At 41.6% G+C, this 18,253-nt stretch overlaps 1 protein-coding gene across 3 annotated transcripts in view; it reads right to left on the reverse strand.

Moving 5' to 3' along the window:
- LOC122553574 (uncharacterized) overlaps positions 1 to 18,253 on the reverse strand; it is a 102,640-nt gene that overhangs the window by 3,671 nt on the left and 80,716 nt on the right. For all 3 annotated transcript variants that reach the window (XM_087989841.1, XM_087989840.1, XM_087989839.1), the window contains one exon: positions 1 to 18,253. This exon is cut by the window's right edge. In XM_087989841.1, coding sequence (XP_087845967.1) covers positions 1 to 18,253 — 18,253 coding nt within the window.

An 18,253-nucleotide genomic window follows, 5' to 3' on the forward strand; every position in this document is an offset into this window, starting at 1 on the left:
CTGATTCTTTTGTTAGAGCCTTGGGAAAATCAGAATCTTCAGTTAGTGATACATCTTTCTCTTTTGTTTCTGATGTAAAGTCGACATCTGGAAATTTAAACTTCGAAAATGAAACTGAAAATAGTGCTGGAGCTTTAGTGCCCACTGACATTTCAGGAGCTGAAACATCAAGTTGAGTCTTGGGCATCAATGTATCAGCATCAATTTTCCCTTTTGTTTCTGGATCACCAGTACTGATTTGTGAACATTGAATCTCAGGCATTTTCAGATGGGCATCAACATGCTTGAAATCAAAAGGTGCGACATTGCGCTGACCTTCTACTGTTCCTGCTTTCACATCGATGCTTGGCTCATTCTGAACAAGATCAGTTTTTGAAATTGGGATGTCAACTGGAGCAACACTAATATCAGCATTCGTATTAGAAGATTTCATTCCAGATGTTGAAACTCCAAACTTTATTGCTTTAAATTTTGGTATGTAAAATTTTTCTCCTTTCCCTGCAATGGTGACATCACCTGCCTCTACACCACCTTCACATTCTGGAGCACCCACATCCACTTTCAGTCTTTCAATATCTATCTCTCGTTTTTCAACTGAAATATTGACACCTGGCTTGCTCACAGTCATATCAACTTCAGGGCCTGTGCATTTTGGAAGAGATACGCCGAAAGAAGGTATTTTCACAGGTGGAAATTCCAACCTTGCACCATCATCTTTCACCTTTGGATCTGCTGAATCTAAATCCACATCAACTATTGGCAAATCAATGCCAGTTGATGGAGTGTTAATGTCCACTGACATTCCTGGAGATGAAACGGCAAGTTCAGGTTTAGGCATGGACACATCAACAGCCACCTTCCCTTTCATTTTTGGCATTTCAATATTAATTGCAGGTTTCTCATTTTCAGGCATTTTTAGACTGACATTAGGACATTTCAGATCAATGCCCCCAATATTAAGATCACTTCCCAGTTTGGCTGGCTTGATATCTGCATTTGTTAATTTGATATCCACATTAGCTTTTGAAAGTGAGACATCAACCTCAGGGAGATTTCCTTCAAAATCCTTCTGGGCAGTATGTTTATCATGAGCAGAAAATCCAAGTTTTGGAAGTTTGAATTTTGGAAACATTATTTTTCCTCTTTTTCCATCAATCTCAACATCTGGTGCCGGCAAGTCAGTTTCAACTTCTGGAGCTCCAGCATCAATTTTGGAATGGTGAATATGTACCTCTGGTTTTTCAACTGAAATATCAACATCTGGCTTGCTCACACTCACATCAATGTCAGTTTCTTTGAACTTTGGAAGAGAAATACCAAATGATGGCATTTTCATGGATGGCATTTTCAACTTTGCACCCTCACCTTTCCCCTTCAGACCTGCTGAGACTAAATCTACATCAACTGCTGACAACTGAACGTCAGCTGATGGAGCTTTAATGTCCACTGACATTCCTGGAGCTGAAACATCAATTTTAGGTTGAGGCATGGACACATCGACATCCAACATCCCTTTCACTTTTGGCATTTCAACATCGAAATTTGGTTTTTCCACTTCAGGCAGTTTTAGACCGACATCAGGCCCTTTGATGTCCATCTTCCCAACACAAAGATCACCTTCCATCTTGCCTGCTGTGACATCGAAACTCGGTACTTTGATATCCACCTCAGGTTTCTCTAGTGAGACATCAACTTTGGGGAGATCTACATTCAGGTCCACTTTTGGAGCTTTTATATCGGGAGTGGAAAATCCAAATTTGGGAGTTTTGAATTTGGGCAGTTTCATTTTTCCCCCTTTAACTTCAATGTCAACATCCGGTGCCTGCAGATCACCTTCAGGTTTTGGAGTTTCTACGTCAATTTTAGGACCTTTAATGTCTATCTCTGGTTTTTGAACTGAAATATCAACATCTGGCTTGCTCACACTCACATCAACGTCAGGTCCTTTGAACTTTGGAAGAGAAATACCAAATGATGGCATTTTCATGGATGGCTTTTTGAACTTTGCTCCCTCACCTTTCACCTTTAGATCTGCTGAATCTAAATCGACATCAACAGCTGGCACATCAATGTCAGCTGATGGAGGTTTAATGTCCACTGAAATTCCTGGAGCTGAAACATCAATTTTAGGTTGAGGCATGGACACATCGACATCCAACATCCCTTTCACTTTTGGCATTTCAACATCGAATTTTGGTTTTTCCACTTCAGGCAGTTTTAGACCGACATCAGGCCCTTTGATGTCCATCTTCCCAACACAAAGATCACCTTCCATCTTGCCTGCTGTGAAATCGACACTCGGTACTTTGATATCCACCTCAGGTTTCTCTAGTGAGACATCAACTTTGGGGAGATCTACATTCAGGTCCACTTTTGGAGCTTTTATATCGGGAGTGGAAAATCCAAATTTGGGAGTTTTGAATTTGGGCAGTTTCATTTTTCCCCCTTTAACTTCAATGTCAACATCCGGTGCCTGCAGATCACCTTCAGGTTTTGGAGTTTCTACGTCAATTTTAGGACCTTTAATGTCTATCTCTGGTTTTTGAACTGAAATATCAACATCTGGCTTGCTCACACTCACATCAACGTCAGGTCCTTTGAACTTTGGAAGAGAAATACCAAATGATGGCATTTTCATGGATGGCTTTTTGAACTTTGCTCCCTCACCTTTCACCTTTAGATCTGCTGAATCTAAATCGACATCAACAGCTGGCACATCAATGTCAGCTGATGGAGGTTTAATGTCCACTGAAATTCCTGGAGCTGAAACATCAATTTCAGGTTTCGACATGGACACATCGACATCCAACTTCCCTTTCACTTTTGGCATTTCAACATCGTATTTTGGTTTTTCCACTTCAGGCAGTTTTAGACCGATATCAGGGCCTTTGATGTCCATCTTCCCAAGACTAAGATCACCTTCCATCTTGCCTGTCGTGACATCGACACTCGGAACTTTGATATCCACCTCAGGTTTCTCTAGTGAGACATCAACTTTGGGGAGATTGACATTCAGGTCCACTTTTGGAGCTTTTATATCGGGAGTGGCAAATCCAAATTTTGGAGTTTTGAATTTGGGCAGTTTCATTTTTCCCCCTTTAACTTCAATGTCAACATCCGGTGCCTGCAGATCACCTTCAAGTTTTGGAGTTTCTACGTCAATTTTAGGACCTTTAATGTCTATCTCTGGTTTTTCAGCTGAAATATCAACATCTGGCTTGCTCACACTCACATCAACGTCAGGTCCTTTGAACTTTGGAAGAGAAATACCAAATGTTGGCATTTTCATAGATGGCATTTTGAACTTTGCTCCCTCACCTTTCATCTTGAGATCTGCTGAAGGTAAATCGACATCAACTGTGGGCAAATCTGCATTGGTTGATGGAGCTTTAACATCCAAAGACATTCTTGGAGCTAAAACATCATGTTCAGGTTTCGGCATGGTCACATCGACATCCAACTTCCCTTTCACTGTTGGTATGTCAACATTGAATTTTGGTATTTCATATTCAGGCACTTTTAGACCAACATTAGGACCTTTCATGTCGATCATCCCAAGACGAAGATCACCTTCCACCTTGCCTGCCATGACATCTACACTCGGTACTTTGATACCCACGTCAGGTTTCACTCGTGAAAGATCAACTTTTGGGAGACTTACACCCAGGTCGACTTTTGGAGCTTTTATGTCGGGAGCAGACAATCTGAATTTGGGAGTTTTGAATTTGGGCAGTTTCATTTTTCCACCTTTAATGTCAATGTCAACATCCGGTGCCTGCAGATCACGTTCTAGTTTTGGAGTTTCTACGTCAATCTTTGGAACTTTAATGTCTATCATTGATTTTTCAACTGAATTGTCAACATCTGGCTTGCTCACACTCACATCAACTTCAGGTCCTTTGAACTTTGGAAGGGAAATACCAAATGATGGCATTTTGACGGATGGCATTTTGAACTTTGCTCCCTCACCTTTCACCTTTAGATCTGCTGAATCTAAATCTGCATCAACTCCTGGCACATCAATGTCAGCTGATGGAGGTTTAATGTCCACTGACATTCCTGGAGCTGAAACATCAATTTCAGGTTGAGGCATGGACACATCGACATCCAACTTCCCTTTCACTTTTGGCATTTCAACATCGAATTTTGGTTTTTCCACTTCAGGCTGTTTTAGACCAAAATCAGGACCTTTGATGTCAATCTTCCCAAGACTAAGATCACCTTCCACCTTGCCAGCCGTGACATCGACATTTGGTACTTTGATATCCACCTCAGGTTTCTCCAGTGAGAGATTGACATTGGGGAAATCTACATTCAGGCCCATTTTCGGAGCTTTTATATCACGAGTGGAAAATCCAAATTTTGGTGTTTTGAATTTGGGCAATTTCACTTTTCCCCCTTTAACTTCAATGTCAACATCCGGTGCCTGCAGATCACCTTCAGGTTTTGAAGTTTCTACACCAATTTTAGGACCTTTAATGTCTATCTCTGGTTTTTCAACTGAAATATCAACGTCTGGCTTGCTCACACTCACATCAACTTCAGGTCCTTTGAACTTTGGAAGAGAAATACCAAATGATGGCATTTTCATAGATGGCATTTTGAACTTTGCTCCCTCACCTTTCAACTTCAGATCTGCTGAAGCTAAATCGACATCAACTGCTGGCACATCAATGTCAGCTGATGGAGGTTTAATGTCCACTGACATTCCGGGAACTGAAACATCAATTTCAGGTTCCGACATGGACACATCGACATCCAAGTTCCCTTTCATTTTTGGAATTTCAACATCGAATTTTGGTTTTTCCACTTCAGGCTGTTTTAGACCGACATCTGGACCTTTGATGTCGATCTTCCCAACTCTAACATCACCTTCCATCTTGCCTGATGTGACATCGACACTCGGTACTTTGATACCCACGTCAGGTGTCTCTCGTGAGACATCGACTTTGGGAAAATCTACATTCAGGTCCACTTTTGGAGCTTTTATATCAGGAGTGGAAAATCCAAATTTAGGAGTTTTGAATTTGGGCAGTTTCATTTTTCCCCCTTTAACCTCAATGTCAACATCCGGTGCCTGCAGATCACCTTCAGGTTTTGGTGTTTCTACGTCAATTTTCGGACCTTTAATGTCTATCTCTGGTTTATCTACTGAAATATCAACATCTGGCTTGCTCACACTCACATCAACGTCAGGTCCTTTGAACTTTGGAAGAGAAATACCAAATGATGGCATTTTCATAGATGGCATTTTGAACTTTGCACCCTCACCTTTAATCTTGAGATCTGCTGAATCTAAATCTACATCAACTGCTGACACATCAATGTCAGCTGATGGAGGGTTAATGTCCACTGACATTCCTGGAGCTGAAATATCAATTTCAGGCTTTGGCATGGACACATCGACATCCAACTTCCCTTTCACTTTTGGCAATTCAACATCGACGTTTGGTTTTTCCACTTCAGGCAGTTTTGGACTGACATCAGGACCTTTGATGTCGATCTTCCCAAGACTAAGATCACCTTCCATCTTGCCTGCTGTGACATCGACACTCGGAACTTTCATATCCACCTCAGGTTTCTCTTGTGAGACATCAACTTTGGGAAGATTGACATTCAGGTCTACTTTTGGAGCTTTTATATCGGGAGTGGAAAATCCAAATTTTGGAGTTTTGAATTTGGGCAGTTTCATTTTTCCCCCTTTAACTTCAATGTCAATATCCGGTGCCTGCAGATCACTTTCTAGTTTTGGTGTTTTTACATCAATTTTGGGACCTGCAATATCGATCTCTGGTTTTTCAACTGAAATACCAACGTCTGGCTTGTTCACACTCACATCAACGTCAGGTCCTTTGAACTTTGGAAGAGAAATACCAAATGATGGCATTTTCATGGATGGCATTTTGAACTTTGCTCCCTCACCTTTCACCTTTAGATCTGCTGCATCTAAATCTACATCAACTGTAGATAAATCCACATCGGTTGATGGAGCTTTAACATCCAATGACATTCCTGGAGGTGATACGTCAAATTCAGGTTTTGGTATGGACACATCGACATCCAACTTCCCTTTCACATTTGTGATGTCTACATCGCATTTTGGTTTTTCCACTTCAGGCAGTTTTAGACCGACATCAGGCCCTTTGATGTCCATCTTCCCAACACAAAGATCACCTTCCATCTTGCCTGCTGTGACATCGACACTCGGTACTTTGATATCCACCTCAGGTTTCTCTAGTGAGACATCAACTTTGGGGAGACTGACATTCAGGTCCACTTTTGGAGCTTTTATATCGGGAGTGGAAAATCCAAATTTGGGAGTTTTGAATTTGGGCAGTTTCATTTTTCCCCCTTTAACTTCAATGTCAACATCCGGTGCCTGCAGATCACCTTCAGGTTTTGGAGTTTCTACGTCAATTTTAGGACCTATAATGTCTATCTCTGGTTTTTCAACTGAAATATCAACATCTGGCTTGCTCACACTCACATCAACTTCAGGTCCTTTGAACTTTGGAAAAGAAATTCCAAATGATGGCATTTTCATAGATGGCATTTTGAACTTTGCTCCCTCACCTTTCAACTTCAGATCTGCTGAATCTAAATCGACATCAACTGCTGGCACATCAATGTCAGCTGATGGAGGTTTAATGTCCACTGACATTCTTGGAGCTGAAACATCAATTTCAGGTTTTCGCATGGACACATCGACATCCAACTTCCCTTTCACATTTGTGATGTCTACATCGCATTTTGGTTTTTCCACTTCAGGCAGTTTTAGACCGACATCAGGCCCTTTGATGTCCATCTTCCCAAGACTACGATCACCTTCCATCTTGCCTGCCGTGACATCGACTCTCGGTACTTTGATATCCACCTCAGGTTTCTCTAGTGAGACATCGACTTTAGGGAGATCTACATTCAGGCCCACCTTTGGAGCTTTTATATCAGGAGTGGAAAATCCAAATTTTGGAGTTTTGAATTTGGGCAGTTTCATTTTTCCCCTTTTAACCTCAATGTCAACATCCGGTGCCTGCAGATCACGTTCTAGTTTTGGAGTTTCTACGTCAATTTTAGGAACTTTAATATCTACCTCTGGTTTTTCAACTGAAATATCAACATCTGGCTTGCTCACATTCACATCAACGTCTGGTCCTTTGAACTTTGGAAGAGAAATACCAAATGATGGCATTTTCATAGATGGCATTTTGAACTTTGCTCCCTCACCTTTCATCTTGAGATCTGCTGAATCTAAATCGACATCAACTGCTGGTACATCAATGTCAGCTGATGGAGGTTTAATGTCCACTGACATTCCTGGAGCTGAAACATCAATTTCAGGTTGAGGCATGGACACATCGACATCCAACTTCCCTTTCACCTTTGGCATTTCAACATCGACTTTTGGTTTTTCCACTTCAGGCAGTTTTAGACCAATATCTGGATTTTTCATGTCGATCTTCCCAAGACTAAGATCACCTTCCATCTTGCCTGCCGAGACATCGACTCTCGGTACTTTGATATCCACCTCAGATTTCTCCACAGAGACATCAACTTTGGGGAGATTTATATCTTGGTCCACTTTTGGAGCTTTTATATCGGGAGTTGCAAATCCAAATTTGGGGGTTTTGAATTTGGGCAGTTTCATTTTTCCACCTGTAATGTCAATGTCAACATCCGGTGCCTGCAGATCACCTTCAGGTTTTGGAGTTTCTACGTCAATTTTAGGACCTATAATGTCTATCTCTGGTTTTTCAACTGAAATATCAACATCTGGCTTGCTCACACTCACATCAACTTCAGTTCCTTTGAACTTTGGAAGAGAAATACCAAATGATGGCGTTTTCATGGATGGCATTTTGAACTTTGCACCCTCACCTTTCAACTTGAGATCTGCTGAATCTAAATCGACATCAACTGCTGGCACATCAATGTCAGCTGATGGAGCATTAATGTCCACTGAAATTCCTGGAACGGAAACATCAATTTCAGGTTGAGGCATGGACACATCGACATCCAACTTCCCTTTCTCTTTTGGCATTTCAACATCGATTTTTGGTTTTTCCACTTCAGGAAGTTTTAGACCAATATCTGGACTTTTGACGTCTATCTTCCCAAGACTAAGATCACCTTCCATCTTGCCTGCTGTGACATCGACACTCGGAACTTTGATATCCACCTCAGGTTTCTCTAGTGAGACATCAACTTTGGGGAGATTGACATTCAGGTCCACTTTTGGAGCTTTTATATCGGGAGTGGAAAATCCAAATTTGGGAGTTTTGAATTTGGGCAGTTTCATTTTTCCACCTTTAACTTCAATGTCAACATCCGGTGCCTGCAGATCACCTTCAAGTTTTGGTGTTTCTACGTCAATTTTAGGACCTTTAATGTCTATCTCTGGTTTATCTACTGAAATATCAACATCTGGCTTGCTCACACTCACATCAATTTCAGGTCCTTTGAACTTTGGAAGAGAAATACCAAATGATGGCATTTTCATAGATGGCATTTTGAACTTTGCTCCCTCACCTTTCAACTTCAGATCTGCTGAATCTAAATCTACATCAACTGCTGGCACATCAATGTCAGCTGATGGAGGGTTAATGTCCACTGACATTCCTGGAGCTGAAACATCAATTTCAGGTTTTGGCATGGACACATCAACATCCAACTTCCCTTTCACTTTTGGCAATTCAACATCGTCGTTTGGTTTTTTCACTTCAGGCAGTTTTAGACCGACATCAGGACCTTTGATGTCGATCTTCCCAAGACTAAGATCACCTTCCATCTTGCCTGCTGTAACATCGACACTCGGAACTTTCATATCCACCTCAGGTTTCTCTCGTGAGACATCAACTTTGGGAAGATTGACATTCAGGTCCACTTTTGGAGCTTTTATATCGGGAGTGGAAAATCCAAATTTGGGAGTTTTGAATTTGGGCAGTTTCATTCTTCCCCCTTTAACTTCAATGTCAACATCCGGTGCCTGCAGATCACCTTCAGGTTTTGGAGTTTCTACGTCAATTTTAGGACCTATAATGTCTATCTCTGGTTTTTCAACTGAAATATCAACATCTGGCTTGCTCACACTCACATCAACTTCAGGTCCTTTGAACTTTGGAAGAGAAATTCCAAATGATGGCATTTTCATAGATGGCATTTTGAACTTTGCTCCCTCACCTTTCAACTTCAGATCTGCTGAATCTAAATCGACATCAACTGCTGGCACACCAATGTCAGCTGATGGAGGTTTAATGTCCACTGACATTCCTGGAGCTGAAACATCAATTTCAGGTAGAGGCATGGACACATCGACATCCAACTTCCCTTTCACATTTGTGATGTCTACATCGCATTTTGGTTTTTCCACTTCAGGCAGTTTTAGACCGACATCAGGCCCTTTGATGTCCATCTTCCCAACACAAAGATCACCTTCCATCTTGCCTGCCGTGACATCGACTCTCGGTACTTTGATATCCACCTCAGGTTTCTCTAGTGAGACATCGACTTTGGGGAGATCTACATTCAGGCCCACCTTTGGAGCTTTTATATCAGGAGTGGAAAATCCAAATTTTGGAGTTTTGAATTTGGGCAGTTTCATTTTTCCCCTTTTAACTTCAATGTCAACATCCGGTGCCTGCAGATCACCTTCAAGTTTTGGTGTTTCTACGTCAATTTTAGGACCTTTAATGTCTATATCTGGTTTATCTACTGAAATATCAACATCTGGCTTGCTCACACTCACATCAATTTCAGGTCCTTTGAACTTTGGAAGAGAAATACCAAATGATGGCATTTTCATAGATGGCATTTTGAACTTTGCTCCCTCACCTTTCAACTTGAGATCTGCTGAATCTAAATCGACATCAACTGCTGGCACATCAATGTCAGCTGATGGAGCATTAATGTCCACTGAAATTCCTGGAACGGAAACATCAATTTCAGGTTGAGGCATGGACACATCGACATCCAACTTCCCTTTCTCTTTTGGCATTTCAACATCGATTTTTGGTTTTTCCACTTCAGGAAGTTTTAGACCAATATCTGGACTTTTGACGTCTATCTTCCCAAGACTAAGATCACCTTCCATCTTGCCTGCTGTGACATCGACACTCGGAACTTTGATATCCACCTCAGGTTTCTCTAGTGAGACATCAACTTTGGGGAGATTGACATTCAGGTCCACTTTTGGAGCTTTTATATCGGGAGTGGAAAATCCAAATTTGGGAGTTTTGAATTTGGGCAGTTTCATTTTTCCACCTTTAACTTCAATGTCAACATCCGGTGCCTGCAGATCACCTTCAAGTTTTGGTGTTTCTACGTCAGTTTTAGGACCTTTAATGTCTATCTCTGGTTTATCTACTGAAATATCAACATCTGGCTTGCTCACACTCACATCAATTTCAGGTCCTTTGAACTTTGGAAGAGAAATACCAAATGATGGCATTTTCATAGATGGCATTTTGAACTTTGCTCCCTCACCTTTCAACTTCAGATCTGCTGAATCTAAATCTACATCAACTGCTGGCACATCAATGTCAGCTGATGGAGGGTTAATGTCCACTGACATTCCTGGAGCTGAAACATCAATTTCAGGTTTTGGCATGGACACATCAACATCCAACTTCCCTTTCACTTTTGGCAATTCAACATCGTCGTTTGGTTTTTTCACTTCAGGCAGTTTTAGACCGACATCAGGACCTTTGATGTCGATCTTCCCAAGACTAAGATCACCTTCCATCTTGCCTGCTGTAACATCGACACTCGGAACTTTCATATCCACCTCAGGTTTCTCTCGTGAGACATCAACTTTGGGAAGATTGACATTCAGGTCCACTTTTGGAGCTTTTATATCGGGAGTGGAAAATCCAAATTTGGGAGTTTTGAATTTGGGCAGTTTCATTCTTCCCCCTTTAACTTCAATGTCAACATCCGGTGCCTGCAGATCACCTTCAGGTTTTGGAGTTTCTACGTCAATTTTAGGACCTATAATGTCTATCTCTGGTTTTTCAACTGAAATATCAACATCTGGCTTGCTCACACTCACATCAACTTCAGGTCCTTTGAACTTTGGAAGAGAAATTCCAAATGATGGCATTTTCATAGATGGCATTTTGAACTTTGCTCCCTCACCTTTCAACTTCAGATCTGCTGAATCTAAATCGACATCAACTGCTGGCACACCAATGTCAGCTGATGGAGGTTTAATGTCCACTGACATTCCTGGAGCTGAAACATCAATTTCAGGTAGAGGCATGGACACATCGACATCCAACTTCCCTTTCACATTTGTGATGTCTACATCGCATTTTGGTTTTTCCACTTCAGGCAGTTTTAGACCGACATCAGGCCCTTTGATGTCCATCTTCCCAACACAAAGATCACCTTCCATCTTGCCTGCCGTGACATCGACTCTCGGTACTTTGATATCCACCTCAGGTTTCTCTAGTGAGACATCGACTTTGGGGAGATCTACATTCAGGCCCACCTTTGGAGCTTTTATATCAGGAGTGGAAAATCCAAATTTTGGAGTTTTGAATTTGGGCAGTTTCATTTTTCCCCTTTTAACTTCAATGTCAACATCCGGTGCCTGCAGATCACCTTCAAGTTTTGGTGTTTCTACGTCAATTTTAGGACCTTTAATGTCTATATCTGGTTTATCTACTGAAATATCAACATCTGGCTTGCTCACACTCACATCAATTTCAGGTCCTTTGAACTTTGGAAGAGAAATACCAAATGATGGCATTTTCATAGATGGCATTTTGAACTTTGCTCCCTCACCTTTAATCTTGAGATCTGCTGAATCTAAATCTACATCAACTGCTGGCACATCAATGTCAGCTGATGGAGGGTAAATGTCCACTGACATTCCTGGAGCTGAAATATCAATTTCAGGTTTTGGCATGGACACATCGACATCCAACTTCCCTTTCACTTTTGGCAATTCAACATCGACGTTTGGTTTTTTCACTTCAGGCAGTTTTAGTCCGACATCAGGACCTTTGATGTCGATCTTCCCAAGACTAAGATCACCTTCCATCTTGCCTGCTGTGACATCGACACTCGGAACTTTCATATCCACCTCAGGTTTCTCTCGTGAGACATCAACTTTGGGAAGATTGACATTCAGGTCTACTTTTGGAGCTTTTATATCAGGAGTGGAAAATCCAAATTTGGGGGTTTTGAATTTGGGCAGTTTCATTTTTCCCCCTTTAACTTCAATGTCAACATCCGGTGCCTGCAGATCACTTTCTAGTTTTGGTGTTTTTACATCAATTTTGGGACCTGCAATATCGATCTCTGGTTTTTCAACTGAAATATCAACGTCTGGCTTGCTCACACTCACATCAACGTCAGGTCCTTTGAACTTTGGAAGAGAAATACCAAATGATGGCATTTTCATGGTTGGCATTTTGAACTTTGCTCCCTCACCTTTCACCTTTAGATCTGCTGAATCTAAATCTACATCAACTGTAGATAAATCCACATCGGTTGATGGAGCTTTAACATCCAATGATATTCCTGGAGGTGATACGTCAAATTCAGGTTTTGGTATGGACACATCGACATCCAACTTCCCTTTCACATTTGTGATGTCTACATCGCATTTTGGTTTTTCCACTTCAGGCAGTTTTAGACCGACATCAGGCCCTTTGATGTCCATCTTCCCAACACAAAGATCACCTTCCATCTTGCCTGCTGTGACATCGACACTCGGAACTTTGATATCCACCTCAGGTTTCTCTAGTGAGACATCAACTTTGGGGAGATTGACATTCAGGTCCAGTTTTGGAGCTTTTATATCGGGAGTGGAAAATCCAAATTTGGGAGTTTTGAATTTGGGCAGTTTCATTTTTCCCCCTTTAACCTCAATGTCAACATCCGGTGCCTGCAGACCACCTTCAGGTTTTGGAGTTTCTACATCAATTTTAGGACCTTTAATGTCTATCTCTGGTTTTTCAACTGAAATATCAACATCTGGCTTGCTCACACTCACATCAATTTCAGGTCCTTTGAACTTTGGAAGAGAAATTCCAAATGATGGCATTTTCATAGATGGCATTTTGAACTTTGCTCCCTCACCTTTCAACTTCAGATCTGCTGAATCTAAATCGACATCAACTGCTGGCACACCAATGTCAGCTGATGGAGGTTTAATGTCCACTGACATTCCTGGAGCTGAAACATCAATTTCAGGTAGAGGCATGGACACATCGACATCCAATTTCCCTTTCACATTTGTGATGTCTACATCGCATTTTGGTTTTTCCACTTCAGGCAGTTTTAGACCGACATCAGGCCCTTTGATGTCCATCTTCCCAACACAAAGATCACCTTCCATCTTGCCTGCCGTGACATCGACTCTCGGTACTTTGATATCCACCTCAGGTTTCTCAAGGGAGACATCGACTTTGGGGAGATCTACATTCAGGCCCACCTTTGGAGCTTTTATATCAGGAGTGGAAAATCCAAATTTTGGAGTTTTGAATTTGGGCAGTTTCATTTTTCCCCTTTTAACTTCAATGTCAACATCCGGTGCCTGCAGATCACCTTCAAGTTTTGGTGTTTCTACGTCAATTTTAGGACCTTTAATGTCTATATCTGGTTTATCTACTGAAATATCAACATCTGGCTTGCTCACACTCACATCAATTTCAGGTCCTTTGAACTTTGGAAGAGAAATACCAAATGATGGCATTTTCATAGATGGCATTTTGAACTTTGCTCCCTCACCTTTCAACTTCAGATCTGCTGAATCTAAATCTACATCAACTGCTGGCACATCAATGTCAGCTGATGGAGGGTTAATGTCCACTGACATTCCTGGAGCTGAAATATCAATTTCAGGTTTTGGCATGGACACATCGACATCCAACTTCCCTTTCACTTTTGGCAATTCAACATCGACGTTTGGTTTTTTCACTTCAGGCAGTTTTAGTCCGACATCAGGACCTTTGATGTCGATCTTCCCAAGACTAAGATCACCTTCCATCTTGCCTGCTGTGACATCGACACTCGGAACTTTCATATCCACCTCAGGTTTCTCTCGTGAGACATCAACTTTGGGAAGATTGACATTCAGGTCTACTTTTGGTGCTTTTATATCAGGAGTGGAAAATCCAAATTTGGGGGTTTTGAATTTGGGCAGTTTCATTTTTCCCCCTTTAACTTCAATGTCAACATCCGGTGCCTGCAGATCACTTTCTAGTTTTGGTGTTTTTACATCAATTTTGGGACCTGCAATATCGATCTCTGGTTTTTCAACTGAAATATCAACGTCTGGCTTGCTCACACTCACATCAACGTCAGGTCCTTTGAACTTTGGAAGAGAAATACCAAATGATGGCATTTTCATGGTTGGCATTTTGAACTTTGCTCCCTCACCTTTCACCTTTAGATCTGCTGAATCTAAATCTACATCAACTGTAGATAAATCCACATCGGTTGATGGAGCTTTAACATCCAATGATATTCCTGGAGGTGATACGTCAAATTCAGGTTTTGGTATGGACACATCGACATCCAACTTCCCTTTCACATTTGTGATGTCTACATCGCATTTTGGTTTTTCCACTTCAGGCAGTTTTAGACCGACATCAGGCCCTTTGATGTCCATCTTCCCAACACAAAGATCACCTTCCATCTTGCCTGCTGTGACATCGACACTCGGAACTTTGATATCCACCTCAGGTTTCTCTAGTGAGACATCAACTTTGGGGAGATTGACATTCAGGTCCACTTTTGGAGCTTTTATATCGGGAGTGGAAAATCCAAATTTGGGAGTTTTGAATTTGGGCAGTTTCATTTTTCCCCCTTTAACCTCAATGTCAACATCCGGTGCCTGCAGACCACCTTCAGGTTTTGGAGTTTCTACATCAATTTTAGGACCTTTAATGTCTATCTCTGGTTTTTCAACTGAAATATCAACATCTGGCTTGCTCACACTCACATCAATTTCAGGTCCTTTGAACTTTGGAAGAGAAATACCAAATGATGGCATTTTCATAGATGGCATTTTGAACTTTGCTCCCTCACCTTTCAACTTCAGATCTGCTGAATCTAAATCCACATCAACTGCTGGCACATCAATGTCAGCTGATGGAGGTTTAATGTCCACTGACATTCCTGGAGCTGAAACATCAATTTCAGGTTGAGGCATGGACACATCGACATCCAACGTCCCTTTCACCTTTGGCATTTCAACATCGACTTTTGATTTTTCCACTTCAGGCAGTTTTAGACCAATATCTGGAGTTTTGATGTCAATCTTCCCAAAACTAAGATCACCTTCCATCTTGCCTGCTGTGACATCGACACTCGGAACTTTGATATCCACCTCAGGTTTCTCCACAGAGACATCGACTTTGGGGAGATTTATATCTTGGTCCACTTTTGGAGCTTTTATATCGGGAGTTGCAAATCCAAATTTGGGAGTTTTGAATTTGGGCAGTTTCATTTTTCCACCTGTAACGTCAATGTCAACATCCGGTGCCTGCAGATCACCTTCAGGTTTTTGTGTTTCTACGTCAATTTTAGGACATTTAATGTCTATCTCTGGTTTTTCAACTGGAATATCAACATCTGGCTTGCTCACACTCACATCAACTTCAGGTCCTTTGAACTTTGGAAGAGAAATACCAAATGATGGCTTTTTCATGAATGGCATTTTGAACTTTGCACCCTCACCTTTCAACTTGAGATCTGCTGAAGGTAAATCGACATCAACTGCTGGCACATCAATGTCAGCTGATGGAGGGTTAATGTCCACTGACATTCCTGGAGCTGAAATATCAATTTCAGGTTTTGGCATGGACATATCGACATCCAACTTCCCTTTCACTTTTGGCATTTCAACATCGACGTTTGGTTTTTCCACTTCAGGCAGTTTTAGACCGATATCAGGACCTTTGATGTCGATCTTCCCAAGACTAAGATCACCTTCCATCTTGCCTGCTGTGACATCGACACTCGGAACTTTCATATCCACCTCAGGTTTCGCTCGTGAGACATCAACTTTGGGAATATTGACATTCAGGTCCACTTTTGGAGCTTTTATATCGGGAGTGGAAAATCCAAATTTGGGAGTTTTGAATTTGGGCAGTTTCATTTTTCCCCCTTTAACTTCAATGTCAACATCCGGTGCCTGCAGATCACCTTCAGGTTTTGGAGTTTCTACGTCAATTTTGGGACCTTTAATGTCTATCTCTGGTTTTTCAACTGAAATATCAACATCTGGCTTGCTCACACTCACATCAACTTCAGGTCCTTTGAACTTTGGAAGAGAAATACCAAATGATGGCATTTTCATAGATGGCATTTTGAACTTTGCTCCCTCACCTTTCAACTTCAGATCTGCTGAATCTAAATCCACATCAACTGCTGGCACATCAATGTCAGCTGATGGAGGGTTTATGTCCACTGACATTCCTGGAGCTGAAATATCAATTTCAGGTTGAGGCATGGACACATCGACATCCAACGTCCCTTTCACCTTTGGCATTTCAACATCGACATTTGGTTTTAGCACTTCAGGCAGTGTTAGACCAATATCTGGAGTTTTGATGTCAATCTTCCCAAGACTAAGATCACCTTCCATCTTGCCAGCTGTGACATCGACACTCGGAACTTTCATATCCACCTCAGGTTTCTCCAGAGAGACATCGACTTTGGGGAGATTTATGTCTTGGTCCACTTTTGGAGCTTTTATATCGGGAGTTGCAAATCCAAATTTGGGGGTTTTGAATTTGGGCAGTTTCATTTTTCCACCTGTAACCTCAATGTCAACATCCGGTGCCTGCAGATCACCTTCAAGTTTTGGAGTTTCTACGTCAATGTTTAGACCTTTAATGTCAGTCTCTGGTTTTTCAACTGAAATATCAACAACTGGCTTGCTCACACTCACATCAACTTCAGGTCCTTTGAACTTTGGAAGAGAAATACCAAATGATGGCATTTTCATAGATAGCATTTTGAACTTTGCTCCCTCACCTTTCAACTTCAGATCTGCTGAATCGAAATCCACATCAACTGCTGGCACATCAATGTCAGCTGATGGAGGTTTAATGTCCACTGACATTCCTGGAGCTGAAATATCAATTTCAGGTTGAGGCATGGACACATCGACATCCAACGTCCCTTTCACCTTTGGCATTTCAACATCGACATTTGGTTTTAGCACTTCAGGCAGTGTTAGACCAATATCTGGAGTTTTGATGTCAATCTTCCCAAGACTAAGATCACCTTCCATCTTGCCTGCTGTGACATCGACACTCGGAACTTTCATATCCACCTCAGGTTTCTCCACAGAGACATCGACTTTGGGGAGATTTATATCTTGGTCCACTTTTGGAGCTTTTATATCGGGAGTTGCAAATCCAAATTTGGGGGTTTTGAATTTGGGCAGTTTCATTTTTCCACCTGTAACGTCAATGTCAACATCCGGTGCCTGCAGATCACCTTCAAGTTTTGGAGTTTCTACGTCAATTTTTAGACCTTTAATGTCAGTCTCTGGTTTTTCAACTGAAATATCAACAACTGGCTTGCTCACACTCACATCAACTTCAGGTCCTTTGAACTTTGGAAGAGAAATACCAAATGATGGCATTTTCATAGATGGCATTTTGAACTTTGCTCCCTCACCTTTCAACTTCAGATCTGCTGAATCTAAATCTACATCAACTGCTGGCACATCAATGTCAGCTGATGGAGGGTTAATGTCTACTGACATTCCTGGAGCTAAAACATCAATTTCAGGTTGAGGCATGGACACATCGACATCCAACTTCCCTTTCACTTTTGGCATTTCAACATCGACTTTTGGTTTTTCCACTTCAGGCAGTTTTAGACCGACATCAGGACTTTTGATGTCAATCTTCCCAAGACTACGATCACCTTCCATCTTGCCTGCCGTGACATCGACTCTCGGTACTTTGATATCCACCTCAGGTTTCTCTAGTGAGACATCGACTTTGGGGAGATCTACATTCAGGCCCACCTTTGGAACTTTTATATCAGGAGTGGAAAATCCAAATTTGGGAGTTTTGAATTTGGGCAGTTTCATTTTTCCCCCTTTAACGTCAATGTCAACATCCGGTGCCTGCAGATCACCTTCAAGGTTTGGAGTTTCGATGTCAATTTTCGGACCTTTAATGTCAATCTCAGGTTTTTGAACTGAAATATCAACATCTGGCTTGCTCACACTCACATCAATTTCAGGTCCTTTGATCTTCGGAAGAGAAATACCAAATGATGG

The sequence above is a fragment of the Chiloscyllium plagiosum genome, unplaced genomic scaffold (genome assembly GCF_037043375.1).
Source record: "Chiloscyllium plagiosum isolate Xiang-an unplaced genomic scaffold, Cpla_swu_hap1 HiC_scaffold_8, whole genome shotgun sequence".
In the NCBI taxonomy this organism is placed as follows: domain Eukaryota; kingdom Metazoa; phylum Chordata; class Chondrichthyes; order Orectolobiformes; family Hemiscylliidae; genus Chiloscyllium; species Chiloscyllium plagiosum.